Source organism: Perissodus microlepis, chromosome 6 (genome assembly GCF_051167445.1).
Source record: "Perissodus microlepis isolate ML-2025 ecotype Zambia chromosome 6, ASM5116744v1, whole genome shotgun sequence".
In the NCBI taxonomy this organism is placed as follows: Eukaryota; Metazoa; Chordata; class Actinopteri; order Cichliformes; family Cichlidae; genus Perissodus; species Perissodus microlepis.
The window spans coordinates 13,414,022-13,430,000 of record NC_140466.1 but is presented as its reverse complement, the minus strand read 5'-3'; the positions used below and the strand labels follow the sequence as shown (position 1 = coordinate 13,430,000).

General features: G+C 38.4%; 1 protein-coding gene across 3 annotated transcripts in view; it reads left to right on the top strand.

The window, feature by feature from the left end:
- The window catches only part of prkcaa (protein kinase C, alpha, a), a 133,617-nt gene extending 120,175 nt beyond the window's left edge, over positions 1-13,442 (top strand). For all 3 annotated transcript variants that reach the window (XM_084930877.1, XM_084930875.1, XM_084930876.1), the window contains one exon: positions 7,824-13,442. In XM_084930877.1, coding sequence (XP_084787003.1) covers positions 7,824-7,988 — 165 coding nt within the window. In that variant the 3' untranslated portion in view covers positions 7,989-13,442. The remainder of the gene's footprint in view (positions 1-7,823) is intronic.
- The last annotated feature ends 2,537 nt before the right edge of the window (positions 13,443-15,979 follow it).

The window sequence follows — 15,979 nt, the reverse complement described above, 5'->3', positions numbered from 1 at the left end:
TTAACATTATTATTAATTCATAATAAAAAGTGGCTTCAGCTGATCTCCTCTCGGTCTTAAGCACATGTAAACACATGCAAACAAGACAAGTAGATAAATACAACCTTGTGAACTGCATATATCTATAAAGAACAGATGTGCTTATCTCAACATGACAAATCTGTTATGGCAAGGCATCTAATAGCCCTCTGCTGTGTTCTCTACTCCCTGGGGGACTATCTGTTCTTGGCTGTTTGTTTACGAACTTCTGTCTCAGCCTTCAGTCAGATTTGTCTCAATACGCACAAAAACTCAAGAGTTACTGGTTAAAACTTATTAGATTACTGTACACAACCAGAGTAATGCATCTTCACGATGCCTCATACTTTATATCTATTGGCTGATTGCTGTATGAATTTATATGTTCACAAATTTCGTCTTAGATACGCAGTATTCAGACATTCATTACTTGGTGTTTTTCAAATGGTGGATAATGTCAGAAAATAATCTAGACAAAGTTATATTTTATGAAGTATTAAACACCCAAATATAGGAGATCCAGCGACGCTAAATGAGATTTATATATAAGTTTATCTGTGGATCAAAAACTATATAGACACAAGTACAGACAAAGCAATTTCAGATTATCCTTATCTATGCAAGCCACACAGTGTGCTTACTTTCCTAAGGGGTTCATTAGCATTTGATCCATTCTCTTTTAAAGCTCTACAAAGGCCCTCCAAACAGTATTTCTTGATTGTGTTATAAAACGCACCATAAAGATTTTTCTTCACCCAAAAAATTAACATCATGTCACATGACATGAGTTAATGTTTATTTCAGGATTTTGTAAAGTTTATATTAAACAGATTCATTCCTGTGAAGGAGAAATGACGGAAAACTCCCAGATGACCACACACACACGCACACACACTCTCCACCAGCCATTCTGTCATGTTGTGTTTGGCTCTTTAGCAGCCAGATATCAAAAACTCTTTGACCAACTTGGTTAAAAGTATACCTGGGAGTATACCTTGGGAGTTTGTTCAGAGAATTACAAATTCAGCTGCCTCCTTGGCTGCTGAATTTGCAAGAGGGCATATGATGACAATGTTTTAATTAGTTGTCATGCACCTTTTAAAACCGCCAACGAAATGCCCTCTGGTATTTCTAAAACCATATCTCCATTAAGAAGTAAATGGCCTGTATTTGTATAGCGCTTTACTTAGTCCCTATGGACCCCAAAGCACATACACTACATTCAGTCATTCACACACTGGTGATGGCAAGCTACACTGTAGCCACAGCTGCCCTGGGGCGTACTGACAGAGGTGAAGCTGCCGGACAGTGGCGCCACCAGGCCCTCTGACCACCACCAGTAGGCAACGGGTGAAGTATGTTGCCCAAGGACACAACGACAGAGACTGTCGGAGCCGGGGCTTAAACCGGCAACCTTCCAATTACAAGACGAACTATCAACTCTTGAGCCACGATCACCCCTAAATTAAGCATAAGTGCTATAGCACCTTGTGAAAAAGATGACAAGCAAGTCAGCGTGACTGCCTCCTGCCTCACAGCTTACTTTAAGTCTCAGAGGCACGAATCGGCATAGTTACAACAGGTAAGTTGGAAAACATCGTTTATTCAGGTAAATCCATCACTGAAGAGGAGTACTGTTTACACAACATTGTGATGTCATGGTTTTCTCACTTATTTGCTCTGTCTGTTAATGTGTGCACAAGTGAGCATTAGGATCTGACTGTGATACAGTCTCACTTTAATACACATTAATACTTGTCATTATCCTTGCCTCTGGTGGAAGATTTACTTTATTGCAACAATTTTTTTTCCATCAGTAAAAGATTTGATTAAATGCAGTTACATACTGCACGCTCTTGTATTCTTATATAACTCAGCAGTTATTGCATGATCACAACACATTCACACATCAACAACAAGGAGAGTGCGAGCACATATGTACGAGATGTGTTGTTGGCGATCCAATGTGTTGTTTTTGAATATAAACAAGACCAATGGTGTTACTGAAGAACATAATATATCATCCTGACTGGATCATATAGTTTATAATGATGTGTAGTAAAATAGCTGATCTAATGTGACTGCAGTCCATTGTAACCCATTAATGGTGATTGACAGTGGTAGGAATGTCTATTAAGAATTTAAAACACAAGATGGAGAGCTTTACCACTGGAGTAATCTACTACCCACTCAAGAACTCAGTGTCATAAACATAGTGGGAGGAAATCAGTCTTAGAGTTTCATAACAGCAGATCCAGGCTCATAACTGTACAGCGTTGTATGTCTCACAGTAAATACCTAATTATTGGCTTGGGACAATTAATAGAACTGTTACATTAAATATAGCCTGAGGTCACTCTGATTTCCAGTGAGCCATGTGAAATTTGATACAGCTTTAACATAATGCTCATTTGTCTTGTTAAACAAAGCTGTAGGCTGCAAATGACATGTGCTTTGTCAACAATTGGTCATTTCAGAGTCAGATTTAAGTGTATAATTATAAAGAGCACACATTTTGCAGCACATCAATCATGTAGAGCACATATGTTTGCAGATTTCAATATAGACTGCATTTCTTTAAACAAAAAAATATATATAGTAGGTCACTTAGTGCTCTATTTGTGTGTGTGCCTGTGTCCATTACATATTCATTTTGTAGTTTTCTTCTGTTTCAACCCTCAAGGGCTCCAGTTCTTCTAATAAGGTGAATCCTGACCTGTTCCATGTAGTTTTCTGCTGAGTGTGCTGGGTTTTCCTGAAAATGCTTTGCGTTTGTATGTGCGGATAAATGTATGTGTGGAGGAAGTGTAAATATAAAAGGTTAAAGGAGATTAAGGAAAAACAGGTGGAATCATTCCTTGCATTTACGCCTCGTCTCTGCGTTCGTTTGCTGCACAAGCCTGCAAGTTTGTTGCCGCGTAGGGGGTGATAATCAATATCATAGGGAGAAAGAAAGGTCTCTGTAATTGTATATTTGTTCCCGCTGAAGTTGAAGGCAGGTAAAAGCATGCAAATGTCCATGCTCTTGGCATAGTGCATGTTTGCATGGATCTAATAGGTGCAGAGAAGTTGGAAAGATGACAGAGGTGGAAAGACAGTAATTAACATTTTTGAATGCTCCCTGCAGCCATGTAAAGACACTTATGGTCTATCATGTCCATCTCACTGTGCCATTTAATACAATGTTGTTTCTGATTTCATACATCTCCTTCTCACAACTTACCAAATATGTTCCTGTCTTTTTAATCCGCTCCTCTTCTTTCCTTTCTCCCTGTGCATCTTTCCTTGCTCAATCTCACTTCATCCGCCTTATGACAGCTTCGGAATTGCAATCAATACACTAGCTGCACCCAGCTGGGAGACTTTTACCATCTGTATCTATTGGACCGGGTGTCAGATAGCATGAGGGACATTGTCTGTGCAGTAGAATGATTGTCATGGCAGGCTCACTTAGCGTTGATCCACTGTTCCATTATTGTGCTGAATGCTGTGACCGTTCAACTGTGTATTGCAGGTAGCAGACACACAATTAAATGCCAGCAACATTCAGCTAACTGTGTTGGTATTTGCTATGAAACCAGGCCGATTTCTTCAGAGTACAAGACACTTGATGCCCACACGTTTGACGCCTACTTGTGGATGGCCGATAGTGTTTTTGTCAAAAAGAAGTAGGTCAAAGCTGCTGATTGATAGTAAATGAAGGCAAGGATGCAGGGCAAGACAGAGTGGGAGGACTTAGTCACTGCACAGAAGTCTTGGAACGTTGAAGGAAGGGATGTGCATGGCTCATAGGATGCACGCACAGGCACACACACACTGAGAAAATGATGGCAATATGGGTGATTTTTGAGTCACTGTGGCTTTGGGAAATAAGAGGCAAACACTGCTGCCTTTTGCTGAGGATATGAGCCTTTCCTCTTGTTTTTTTGCTGTTCATTTTTAAGTTTTATTTATTATGTGTTTTTGATTTGAGGTCAAGAGAAATCGACTCTTTATCACATTTTCCGTAAAATCTTTGAACTTATTGGTTTCCCATCAAACACAGTTTACCTGTTACAGACCAAATTTGTAACTACAACACTGCAATATCTTATAGTCAAAAGACGTATTTAAAGAAATATTTTGGGTTGGGTTTTTACAAGTTGAATTCATTGGAGCACAGCCAGTATGCAGTTTGCAATACAAACTTTTGATTTCATCTCTCTTTTATCTTTCTGCACCAGTAATCACAGGCTTCAGAGCTAAAAAGCAAAGAAATTTCCCTACAGATAAGCTGCTCAGATCCAAAGCACATTTCTGGAAAACCTTTTCTTCCACACTTTGACTGATGTCCTCCCTTAAGTGGTTCGTTGATGTTGACAAACTAGCAACCCAACAAAGAAAACATCATGTTAGGAAGGCGATGAGAACAGAATGCTTCCCAGGCCGCTGGCTTCAGGGAGCTGAAGGTAGAGAAAAAAGAGGAAGAGAGAGTCTTGGCACAACTCTTAATGGAGGCAGGCACTCATTTGTCATCCTAAGTAGCTGAGTGTTCTTTTAATATGCTTGGGCACAGAGGCGTGCACGTCTGTATGTGTGCAGTGAGAGAGGGAGGGAGATTAAAGATGAGAGAAAGTAGGTCAAAAACCCATGTAGGACACTGTGTATGTATGAGAGGATGTATCAGCAGCATCATAGCCTTGGTCTCACCCAATCAAGGTTGGTTGAATCACATAGTAAAAAATAGGAGTTGTAAGACCAGCCTTGTGCTTTTCCAGCAGAGCATGTTTGTGCGCCTAAAAAGTCACAAAAACACTAAGACCATGTTTCCAAGACAGTGGGTCAAAAGTTAATGTTCTCGTTTTGTTCTTTATTTTCTTATATTCTATACAGAATATGGTATTTTCTCATCAAAGTCCTTTAGTTGGAGTGTGATGATCTGACGCCAGGAGCTAAACTGTTTACTCAGCGCTCGGTGCTGCGAGGGGTAAAAACAACACTAACCACTGTCACAGTGGTTTCTCTTGACAAAAGGGGGAGAAAAAAGCTCACATATGCTTTACATACACACTGGTTAGAGTATTGCTTGAGAGCAGAAGCCTCATGTCACAAGGAGTTTTGTGATCTAGAAAGGAACATCTTGGTGCTGGAGATTGTCGTTGGAGGTCAGAGTTAAAAATGTGCTGCTTCACTTCAGCGATGGATTGCCAGTGATGGATAGAAGAAGACAAGTGGGCAGCAGAGACGCAGCGGTTGAAGGATGCTAGCGATTACCCATCAGGTGCCCGCTGTGTACGAAGCAGAAAATTCAGAGGCCCCCCACCACACGCGCACACAGAGAGTCACATCTTGATGTGCGTCTTTGCCCTCTATCTACTCTGACAGGGTGGTGATGGCTTAGAGCGAATGTCACCTGTCAGTGACAACACTCGCAATCAAAAACCTCACACACAAACACACGCCTCTTAGAAACAGCAGTGTCTTATGTTTTCATCGTATGTTGTGTTCACATCACCTGGCACGCTCTGTCTAGCCTCCTAAAAAATAGTAAAGAGAAAATAAAAATAGAAATGTCTGCAACTTCATACTTGTGTGTGTTTACTTGACAAACAAAGACAGACATACCTTAACACACACACATAAAAACAAAGAATTTCCTGTATGCACAGTGACAGTGATGTCAATTTAAGCATGCATAGACTTAGGCAGACAGCGTTATCTTGTTTGTGAATGGAATATAGGACAACAGCGAAAAAGGTCAGTTAGTCAAGAGTTTCAAATCCAGGTCACAGTCAGTCGTGGGCTTCAAATGCCCAGATACTAATAATTAAAACTGATTGAAAGGGGCTGAAAACAAGGGGAAGAGAGTACATAGTGGCTGGCCAAGCTGAAATTGCTGGTGTTCAGTGCTCATAGCGTTTACAATCCAGAGAAGGGACAGATGCTGTGATGGTGGAGATTGATGTCTGCTAGGCTGTTTTGAAGTGATGGGTGAAGCACAAGTCAGTGCATGCCAAGAGGAGTTTGCTTAGCAGTGGACAAAATCAAGCTTAAGATGTCACCACTTGACTAAGTAGCTGGATATAAACATATTTTATCTGAAAAGGTTTAGCAGGTTTCATTATTGTGTTATAAATACTCTCCAAACAAACTATTTTTACATACAAATTTACTTACTCATTAAATATTTTCCTTTTAGTCAAACAGCCTTTTCAGTTTATTGCATCATTGATTGTTTTTGTATTACAGCAGAACTAAAGGCGCTGTGGTTGTTGTCATCCTTTCTTTCTCTTCATGTTCTGTGTTAGAGTCTCATGGAGTTTGGCAGAGTGTGTTATGCTATCAGTCAGCTGCAGAAGTAATAATTCGTGTATCGAGTATGAACATTTATCAAGTTGTTCACTAAGTTACTAGAGTATGAGCATATGTGTATTTGGGAATTTGTGCATCCACATAGATGGAGTCTGTGTGTGGGCGGACTAGCAAATGAGGATAGAGAAGGATTTTGTTTTCTTTTTCCTTACTGAGGACAAGGAATAATCAATCTACTTTCATTAAACAAGATAATATTTTAAAATTATTCTAAGAAATTATCCAATTTATCAATTTGTCTGATTTCTTTACCATCTTGTCCCACTGGAGCCAACCCCAGCTGGGCTGGTTAAGAGAAACTTGGACACTGAGATAACCATTCACCCTTACACCCTTACCTAGGGCTAATTTAGAATGACAATGATTGTGGGAGAAAGCAGGAGTTTCTAAATGAAAAAAGGGAGAACAGCCTACTAGGAGGTTTGAACCATGAGCCTTTGGTTTTGAGGTGCAGTGCTAACCACTGTACCACCCTACCACCCTTGGCTTTCATCATTACCTTTAGGGCAAAATTTTAAACCTGTACTTGGAGATTGACTTGAACAAACCTTGTAGAGACTTGATCATGACAAATAAAATATTGTTTCGTTTCTGTTTCTTTGCCTTTGATACCATGGCATGCTTGTGGTTGGAAACCACACTCCTGAACAGACAATTACAGTGGAATCCGCATAACTATGAATGGCATACACAGAAACATTACTAGAAAACACTGAACACTGTAAAACAGATTTTTTACATTTATTATAAATTTCGTCTGAAGAAAAACAAGCAACTCATGTCATATCGCTGTAATTAAATATACTAAAATATATATACATATTTACACTGCACTTCTAAAAACAGTTTTTATTTTTTCCATTCGATGTGAAGAGCAACAAAATTATATGCACACCCACGTCTGCATACATGCAAGTTCTTCCTTTGCTGAGGAATTCTCTGAAGCATTACTGCATCTATCGCATGACGTGATCTTACTGAGTGTCCCCTCAGGTGTAAGATCTTGTCCATATCTATGCAGGTCAGCGGCAGAATGAAGAAAGGTTTTGATTAGTCGGCAGGTTAAAGCAGGCGTATTTATAGTTGTTGCCAGTTGCACATTGTCAAAATACCCAGGCTAGTGCAATATTATTCTGCGATATGACTGGCGAAGACAATAGGAGTGACTAATGATGTTTGACAACGACTATGATGAGTGTGTCCTGTGCTTTGGGCGCATTGGTGCAAAATTACCAAGTAGTTAAAAACAAATCCTGCTGAATGCAGTGGCTGCTGCCTACAAAAAATTGCTGTGTACTTGCCTTTTAAAGAGATGCAGTGTGCACACTCCTGCCTGAGCTCCACAATTTCTTCTCTGCCCTGTAGAGTCGATCTACTTGCACTTTTCAAATCATTTTCCACACCTAACGTCTAAACTGCTCCCTCTTCTCTGCTTTCTCTTTGTTTTTTTACAGTGCGGCAAAGGAGCGGAGAACTTTGACAAGTTCTTTACACGCACCCAGCCCCAGCTCACACCGCCAGATGAGCTGGTTATTGCCAACATTGACCAGGCCGAGTTCGCAGGGTTCTCTTTCATCAACCCCCAGTTTGTACACCCGTCGCTGAACAACAGCGAATGAGAAGGATGGGAAAACCTCTGTGAGGAACCTTTCTGCTCATTGCTACCCATTTAAACCAACCACCCACCTAACATCTGACTACCATTCAATCCTAATGTGTTGGTGTTATTCCTAAGCAGGATTCTAGGGCATGCACAATTTGCCAGTATATATTTTGAATTGGAGAGGCTGTATTTGTCTGCAATTTAAGAAATGTATTTCTCTGCGTATAAATCTCAATGGATTGAAGTTATATTCTACATAAATAATTGGCAGGTTGTAAATTGTATCTACTTGGATAATCACAGTATGGATATTATGTGATAATCTGAGAAACACTCGTTAGGCAGTGTAGATGCTATAGCCAAATATGAAGGAGAGGCGGTGCAGGCATTTAAACAGCACCTTGTTGTTCAATGTTTCCTGTATAATGTTTACAGTTTTTCTCTCCTTTGATTTCATGGTGGTGGTAAAATGAAATGTTTTTACAAATTGATTCTAGCCAGTCTCAACTTCCAGTGTGTGTGTAGCAAGCCAACTGAAGGATTAACGGTGAGGTTCTAAAACATATGCAGCCTGTAAACTCATAGGTATCAAAGTGTTGCGTCATTTTGGCAACAAGTTCACTTGGCTTTACTATTATCAGCCACTTTGACCTGATTGTGACAAAAAATAATAGTGTAAGCTCCCAATCCCTTGTCCTTATTAAGCTTCAGCTTGCATACTTTCCTTGTCAGTGATTTTGTGGACAGTATGCGGACACACAAGTTTTATAGTGGCAGTCTTATTAACCTACCTTGAAATCAAACAGTTTACAGTTTGTCATAGTCTAACACTTTTTAGAGTTAATCACTGTTTTGTCCCATGCTACACCCACAGAGCCTCACATTGGTCTTAAATGTTGTAACAGAGACTGTAAAGAAATTTTCAGTTGCTGAACACATGACATTTTGTATCAGTGTGCATTAACCATAAAATGTTTTATTGAATATGGTGTCATCAGCTTAAAAGCTGATAAAACACTGAAGTTCGATGCAGAAATTTGATATCAAATTTGAAATCCTTTCACGTTGCGTTGCTGTAATGAGAACAAACTTGTCTTTCATTTGGAGCCATTATTAGTTAAATCAGTTTTTGTTTTTACTGTTTTTACAGATTTGATCTCACTCTCATACCGTATTTTTCCATTATTGCAGAATAATATTTTAATGTACTTAAAACTGGTGTGTATCTCATCTGTAAATAATTGCAAGTTCTTTAAAAAAAAAAGAAAAGAAAGTATAGCAAGTTACAGTTTTATACCAACACCTGAATGTGCTTTTATTACATCAGTTAAATAAGCCAATATTTGTATGTTAAAAGCCCAGTACAGATCAGCACTGTAACAGTTTCTTTAACAGAGTCCACATTTAGAAAGTTGTGAAACATTTGTTCTACTCTTTGTCTGAATTATATAAAATTCTTCTTTTAAAAAATAATAATTTTTGAGCGATTTTGACTGCAAATTGTGTGTTGATTGAATACACGTCTGGCTGTTGACCGTCCCTTCGTATCTGCATGCTGTTGGTAGGCATCATTCATGCACGTGATACATTACGGTAAATGCTGCATGCTAAAAAAGTACGAAACTCCAAAGAATAACAATGTCACAGTAATCAAAATTGTGGTTTACAGTAAGTACAGATCCACTTTAATGTTTTTACTGGTTTCTTAAAGAATGGTGACCGTGATTAGCTTAACTACATGCTGGCTAAAAAAAATCCTACTGATAGCACTTCACTCTTAATGGAACAAGTTGTCAAAATGTTAGTAGTAATGTCTCAAACTGCTCCTGCTTGCTCTTGATTCTGTATGTGCTGTTTAGTACAAACTGTATTTTTTTTTTTTTACAAAAATGCTCTATTTCCATCTCAATTCGCCCACACAGCTCCAAACAAACCCACATTCAGCTTGTTTGTAGGTCTTGCCTTGTGAGTGTTAAACAGTCAAAAGATTAGATAGTAAAAACAACTCGCTCCTTTCTCCTCTCTTACACCTTTTCCTTTACCTCAATCGAAAATGTCATAAAGTCAGGAAAAAAGGTTAAGGATAATCTGTAGGGACTTAGAGAAACAACAATGGTGCTAGGAGAATGTGACCCCTGCTGACCTGGATGCAACCACAATGTTCCAAAACTTCACTAGCAGTTTATCTTAGAGAGACCACATCTGAAGTATGTAGGCTGTATAAATGTGGATAAACCAGTAAAAGGTGTTACTTCATTACCAAGGTTGGATTTGTTCAATCCTACGAGTTTAACATATTGCTGAAATTTCAAAACACATAATTGTATTAGGAGGTTTATGGACAACACAGCAATGATTTGCAAGTGGTCTGCATCCCTTAGCAGCAATGTTGATTGTTAGCTTTCGAGATTTCTTTAGTATGTATGTTCTTTAGTGTATGCCAAAGTAGATAAGAAAGGAAGCAAGGAGGCACTGAAAAACCTTTCCTTTGCAGTCAGAGAATTCGACCATCTGTTATCGTGGTTGCTGTTTAAATAACTGGTCAAAAGACAATTTCACCAAAAACCAGATTTAAGGTGGGCCGTTACACATCCCTGCCGATTATTATCGCTGCTTAACTGAGAAAACTAGTCAGCTGCCTCAGTCATTCAGTGCAGATAGATTGGTGATTGTGAAAACAAGCTACAAGAACAACAGTGATTTGCCAAAAGAATGCAGATCACAGGATTTGAATGCTATCGAATAGACATTTATTATAACATAAATGTAAATACATCTAGTAATAGCAGATAGACTTAAATTGCTCTTTAAATTCTTTCATGAGACCTAGTCGCTGTCACAGGGCTTAGATCAGTGCTGTCTTCTGTAGAAGCTTGATATACTGCATATATATTGTATAGATATATATATGCACGCGTATACACTTTATGTCCCCTTGCTCCTTTTGCCTTTACCTAAGAGAATTTGGAACACAGAGTCCAGATCTTTGGTGAGTTTTGGTTTAGACACTCTGATAATTGGTAGATCAGTGGGACCACATGCTCTCTAGTGTCTCATGAATGTTTATTATAATCTTAATGTTGTGTTGTTGTTGCTTTTTTTTTCCTTTGTTTTTTTTTTTTTTTTGCTCTCATTTTTTTGTTGTCAGTTTTATTTCTCTAGCATCTGCACAATTCAGGAATGTTTCAAAGGATATATCTCAATATCATACTGCAAAGCTTATATCTAACTGACATAGATAGGATAGATATTGTTTGAATGTAACTGAACTTAATATTTTGTCAGTATTTTTGTCCGATCTCTCCTAGTTTGTTTCCCATCTTACACGGACATTTGCATGTGCCAAACCTGGAAAACACCGGAATTTGAAAATTGCAGCGTCGTACTAGCTGCGGTCATCAAAACAACTTTGTTTGGCAGCTTCTAAAGGCATACGCTGCTGTACAGTCAGTTGGCCACATTACAGTAGCATGCTAACACGAGTATACCAGTGCACATTGTGTCAGTACACTTAACAATGCCAGTCGGTTTGATAATCAACTTATCCTGCACGTTGTTCCCTTTTGGGCAGAACACTTCATTTGGTAGAGCGTTTGATATTCACAGTGAATTTCAGAGAAATGAGAGAAAATATTCCTTGTACATACTCAGAGTTTGCTCAGCAGCAGTCTTGCCCTTGTCTAAACCTAACTTGCACCTCTGTATGTGACAAGTGCTGACTTAATAGCCTAGCTTCATCCCTTTAATAGAATCTCTGTTGACTTGCTGTGTTTTCAAAATGTCAAGTCACAGTCGGTGTGGGCATAAAGATTATTCCTCCCTTGTGTGCCTTTCCCAGCTTGTACACCTATACTGTACATATTCTTTTTACTCTTTGTCTACCGTGCTCTAACCTGAAGTCTCTTTTCCATTTTTACTTCATATCACAACTCAGCGTCTCAGATCTTAATGTTAAATGTGTTTTCAAACTAGGTAATTAATAAAAATAATAATAATAATTCACATGAATGTAATTTTAAAGTTTTTTTTGTCACTGTCACAATAACCTTTAACTGTCTAAAGATTTTAAACTGGATTCATTCTTGCGTGTCTCCTACCTTTACCTCCCTGTGCCTATTTATGACTGTACAACATGGCGAATTAATTAATATTCTGTATCAAAAATATCAAAAGATTACGCTTGTTGATGGATGAGTGAAGAAAGAATGAACAGGTGATGAATTGGGTTAAGCCGAAATGAATGACAGGAGAGATGATAATTCCTCGTTTTGAAGAACAACCCCCGTGCCTCATCATATTGAACCGCCCCTCCTTTGTCCTCTCTTTGAATCAATCTGTAGTTCCTTCCTCAGTGCCTGGGCCATGTAAATCCATTCCTCATTGATAGTGTCCCCCACCTTTTAGATCCTAGGGTAGTGGTTATTGTATCACTTTGTGAGTCTGCACGTGTCATCAAGACTAAATGTGGTCCTGGGGACACCTACTGTAGTGGGAACTACCACAAAAGCAGGTGAACACAGTAACATCACAACTTTACAGTTGGGATCAAACGCAGTTGTGGTCTAAACTATAAGTTCTCAAAAAAAAGATTAGAAGTAGGGGGGCAAGAGGCCCAGTGGCCCCGTCTGTTATCACGCCCCTATCAAACAGTCTTTTGTATTGTATATGTATTTGTAAATCACCATATGAAGCTTCTATTTGGTGTATAAACTCACTACTTTCCTCTATGGGGCTAGTCCTACAACTCCTTGGTGCTGCAGCTGGTTTGATCCCATCACAAGTTGGTCTCTAGTTTCTAGTTCACGCAATTCACTCAACAGAGACGACATCAGCCCAAGACTTTTCAGTTCTCTCTGGGTTTGACTAATGCACCACAGGAAAGAAATTAGCCAAAAGTATTTGTTCTTTTACATTTTTTACATGTCCTCAACTTTTTTAATTTAGTTAGGGTTAGGTTTAAAGATATGGTCATACAGCTGTTTCAAGATTTTATTTTAATTTATAGATTTTAATTAGTACTTCTGTCAGTCCTTTTCTGTGGATGAATCTGGTATGACGTCTTCTTTGTAGTTAGTCATCACTCTGCTGTTTCCTGCTCGATTTGAATTAAGAGAGTTTTAAGTAAACTATCCTCTTGGCCAATCAGAGCATAAGATCAGTGATGTGCAAGAATGCCTTATATCGTAATCCACAGTGTAACCAGTTCTCCCACTTTCCTCTGTTCAGTTATAATCTCTGCACCCCTGTCCTGTACATAAATGACTTAAATTAGATATCTACATAGACTGTAAAAGAAAGAACATATTGTATTTTGCAAATGGTGTATGTTTGTTATTTTTTTCCCTTGTCAGCCTGAAACCTTTAAAATGAGTCTGAGCTACTTACCTTGTAATTGATTGTGTCATTTGTACCTAATGTATGATAATGCAAATAAAAAAAGCAAAATGAGGTCCATACTTACACAAGTGAATGTTTTTGTTACTGGCTTCTTTCAAACTTTGCATGAACTGTGTATTATTTCAAAATGCATTGTATTGTTGGGGTTTAGTTTATGTTTCTCCTCAGATGGAACACAAGCATGTTAGTCTATTTTGAGCAATGTGTCATTGGTGTCACATGATGTGTCTCTCTCACACACACACACACACACACACACACACACACACACACACACATAAAATTGATACTGACCAACTGAGTGTTGTTGGTGAGTCTGTGGCTTAATTTTATTTTTATATTTCCATCTTCTTTGTGTGTGTGTGTGTGTGTGTGATTGTATATATATGTATGTATATATATGTATGTATATATATATATATATATATATATATATATATATATATGTGTGTGTATATATATATATATGTATATATATATAAAATCAGTCCAACATCTAATGTGCTGCAATACATATTTCTGAATTTTTACCTGCATTCATCCATTTAGCTTGAAATGTATTAGGATGATTATATTCTGCAGAGATGGAGGACATGTGACTTTATTGAGGTGAAGTCCGGATGAAGGAAGAGGGTTGTTATTGATGGAAGACATAGTGTGGTAGTCACTGCTGTCACGAGTAATCAGTGTTGACTTAGACTGAAGAGCATTACAGACGTGCCACAGCTGAGGGACACCGCACGATCTTTAGATGTGGTGCAGATTAGGTTTTTGGTGCACCTGGGGCTTTACTTTTCTACCAGAAAGGGATTAATGTAGAGCCCATTAGCATGTTTGAGGACTACGCTGACATTTCAGAAGCATAGCATGATTGCCACCTAATCAAATACCTGTCAGAATATCAGATTTTTGTTTTCATGAAACACACCAGCATCCATAGTGCTTACTGTTATAGATTGTGATGTCATATTTGTTGTTTCTCACACACTAGCATATTTTCTCTACTTCGACATGACAAAGTATAAGCTTGACGTGCCTCTTTAGTGTAGTCTAAACAAAATGTAACATTTGACATGTACCTTGTGCCAATTTAAAGAAAACAACAAGACAAAAGAGAGTAACCATCTCAGTGGTCATTGTGAGCTAATCTTATTAGTCTTAGAAAGAAACAAAGACAAGTGAAAACAGGTTGCAAGCATTTCTTACTGCTGCCTCCATTATAGTATTGATCCCTGAACAGTTTTCCACTAATTTCTTTCAACCTTGACCAAGACAGAGGAGAATCCTTTATCTTGTTAGTCGCAAAACTTGAGCTCATATTATTCTCAACCCACTTGATAGCTTTCATCCATCTTACTGAAATTTTCTTAAATGAGAGCCCATAATTACTATAGCTCGTTGCTGGCAGGCAGCCAATGTCCTAAGTGGTGGCTTAGAGTAATAAGAATAGGCTTGCCAGGATTTTACAACAAACTGAGCCTGGTTTTATTCAGTTTTCAATCCTTGCTCTACAGCTCTTGAATCTCATTGTTGAGCCCGTCACACTGCAAATTTGACCTAAATATGACAACGTGAGTCTGAAAGGGAATCATTTCCTTTTCTTTTCTTTAATATGACTTAAAGTCTATTAAATGAATCAAAAATGTATTTATTTATTCTGTCCTGGGTTGTAATAGAGAAAAGGACGATATTGTTTGGGCATACAGGCTTTTGAGACAATGCTTAGCTGCCATCTGATTAGAAAAAGTCCTGCAGTATGTTTAGTGTTGGACCCAGCTGGTGTGTGAACTTTTGTTATGTTTCAGTCTATTGGTTTCTCTCATTCTCTATTTTACACACACACACGCACACACACACACACACACACAAACACATCAGAATAACTTAAGCTGTTGTGAAGGTTCTAGAGCTACTGTAAATGATATAGAGTAGAGCAGATACATTACTATTACTGCCTGATACACATTTGTATCTTTGTGATTAATGACTAAGAAAGAGTGCATTACTGAAGATGACTGGCTTATGTTTGCTTTACATACATAAAAAATGAAGAATGAATGAAAAAGGATGATGCTGAGCATTTCTGAATTTAGATTCTGTTTGAAAGCAAAAAAAAGAAGAAGAAATTATGCACTGTAATGATGAGACAAGTGAGATAGCCTTATTAAACAAGAAGAAATGGAAAATAGAAAGAGAAGGGGCCTGTCTGGCTTCCGGTAGAGCCAGAGAGTGGTTATGTACAAGGCCGAGTCAGAGCACAGCTGATGACAGCTCATTGTTCACTCCTGTGATCAGTTGTGGTTGTTAGTCATCGGGGAGTGATTAGCATGCTTGTATATGACTGTATGAATATCCATGTATAGAGGCATTTTAGTGCTAAATTCAGTCTTAAAAGAACCCAACAGATTAGTGCTTCGCCACACTATCACATTAAAAATTATTACTGAATAAGCTTCATGAGTACATTGAATAAGTTTCATACTTTCATACTCTCACTCATCTAGTCATTTAGTTCTGAGTACAGCTATTAAAAGCTGGTAGCAAGATTTGCCTGGTGTTTTGATGGACATGATGGCCATTACAAGCATTGGATATAAACTCAGTTACCCA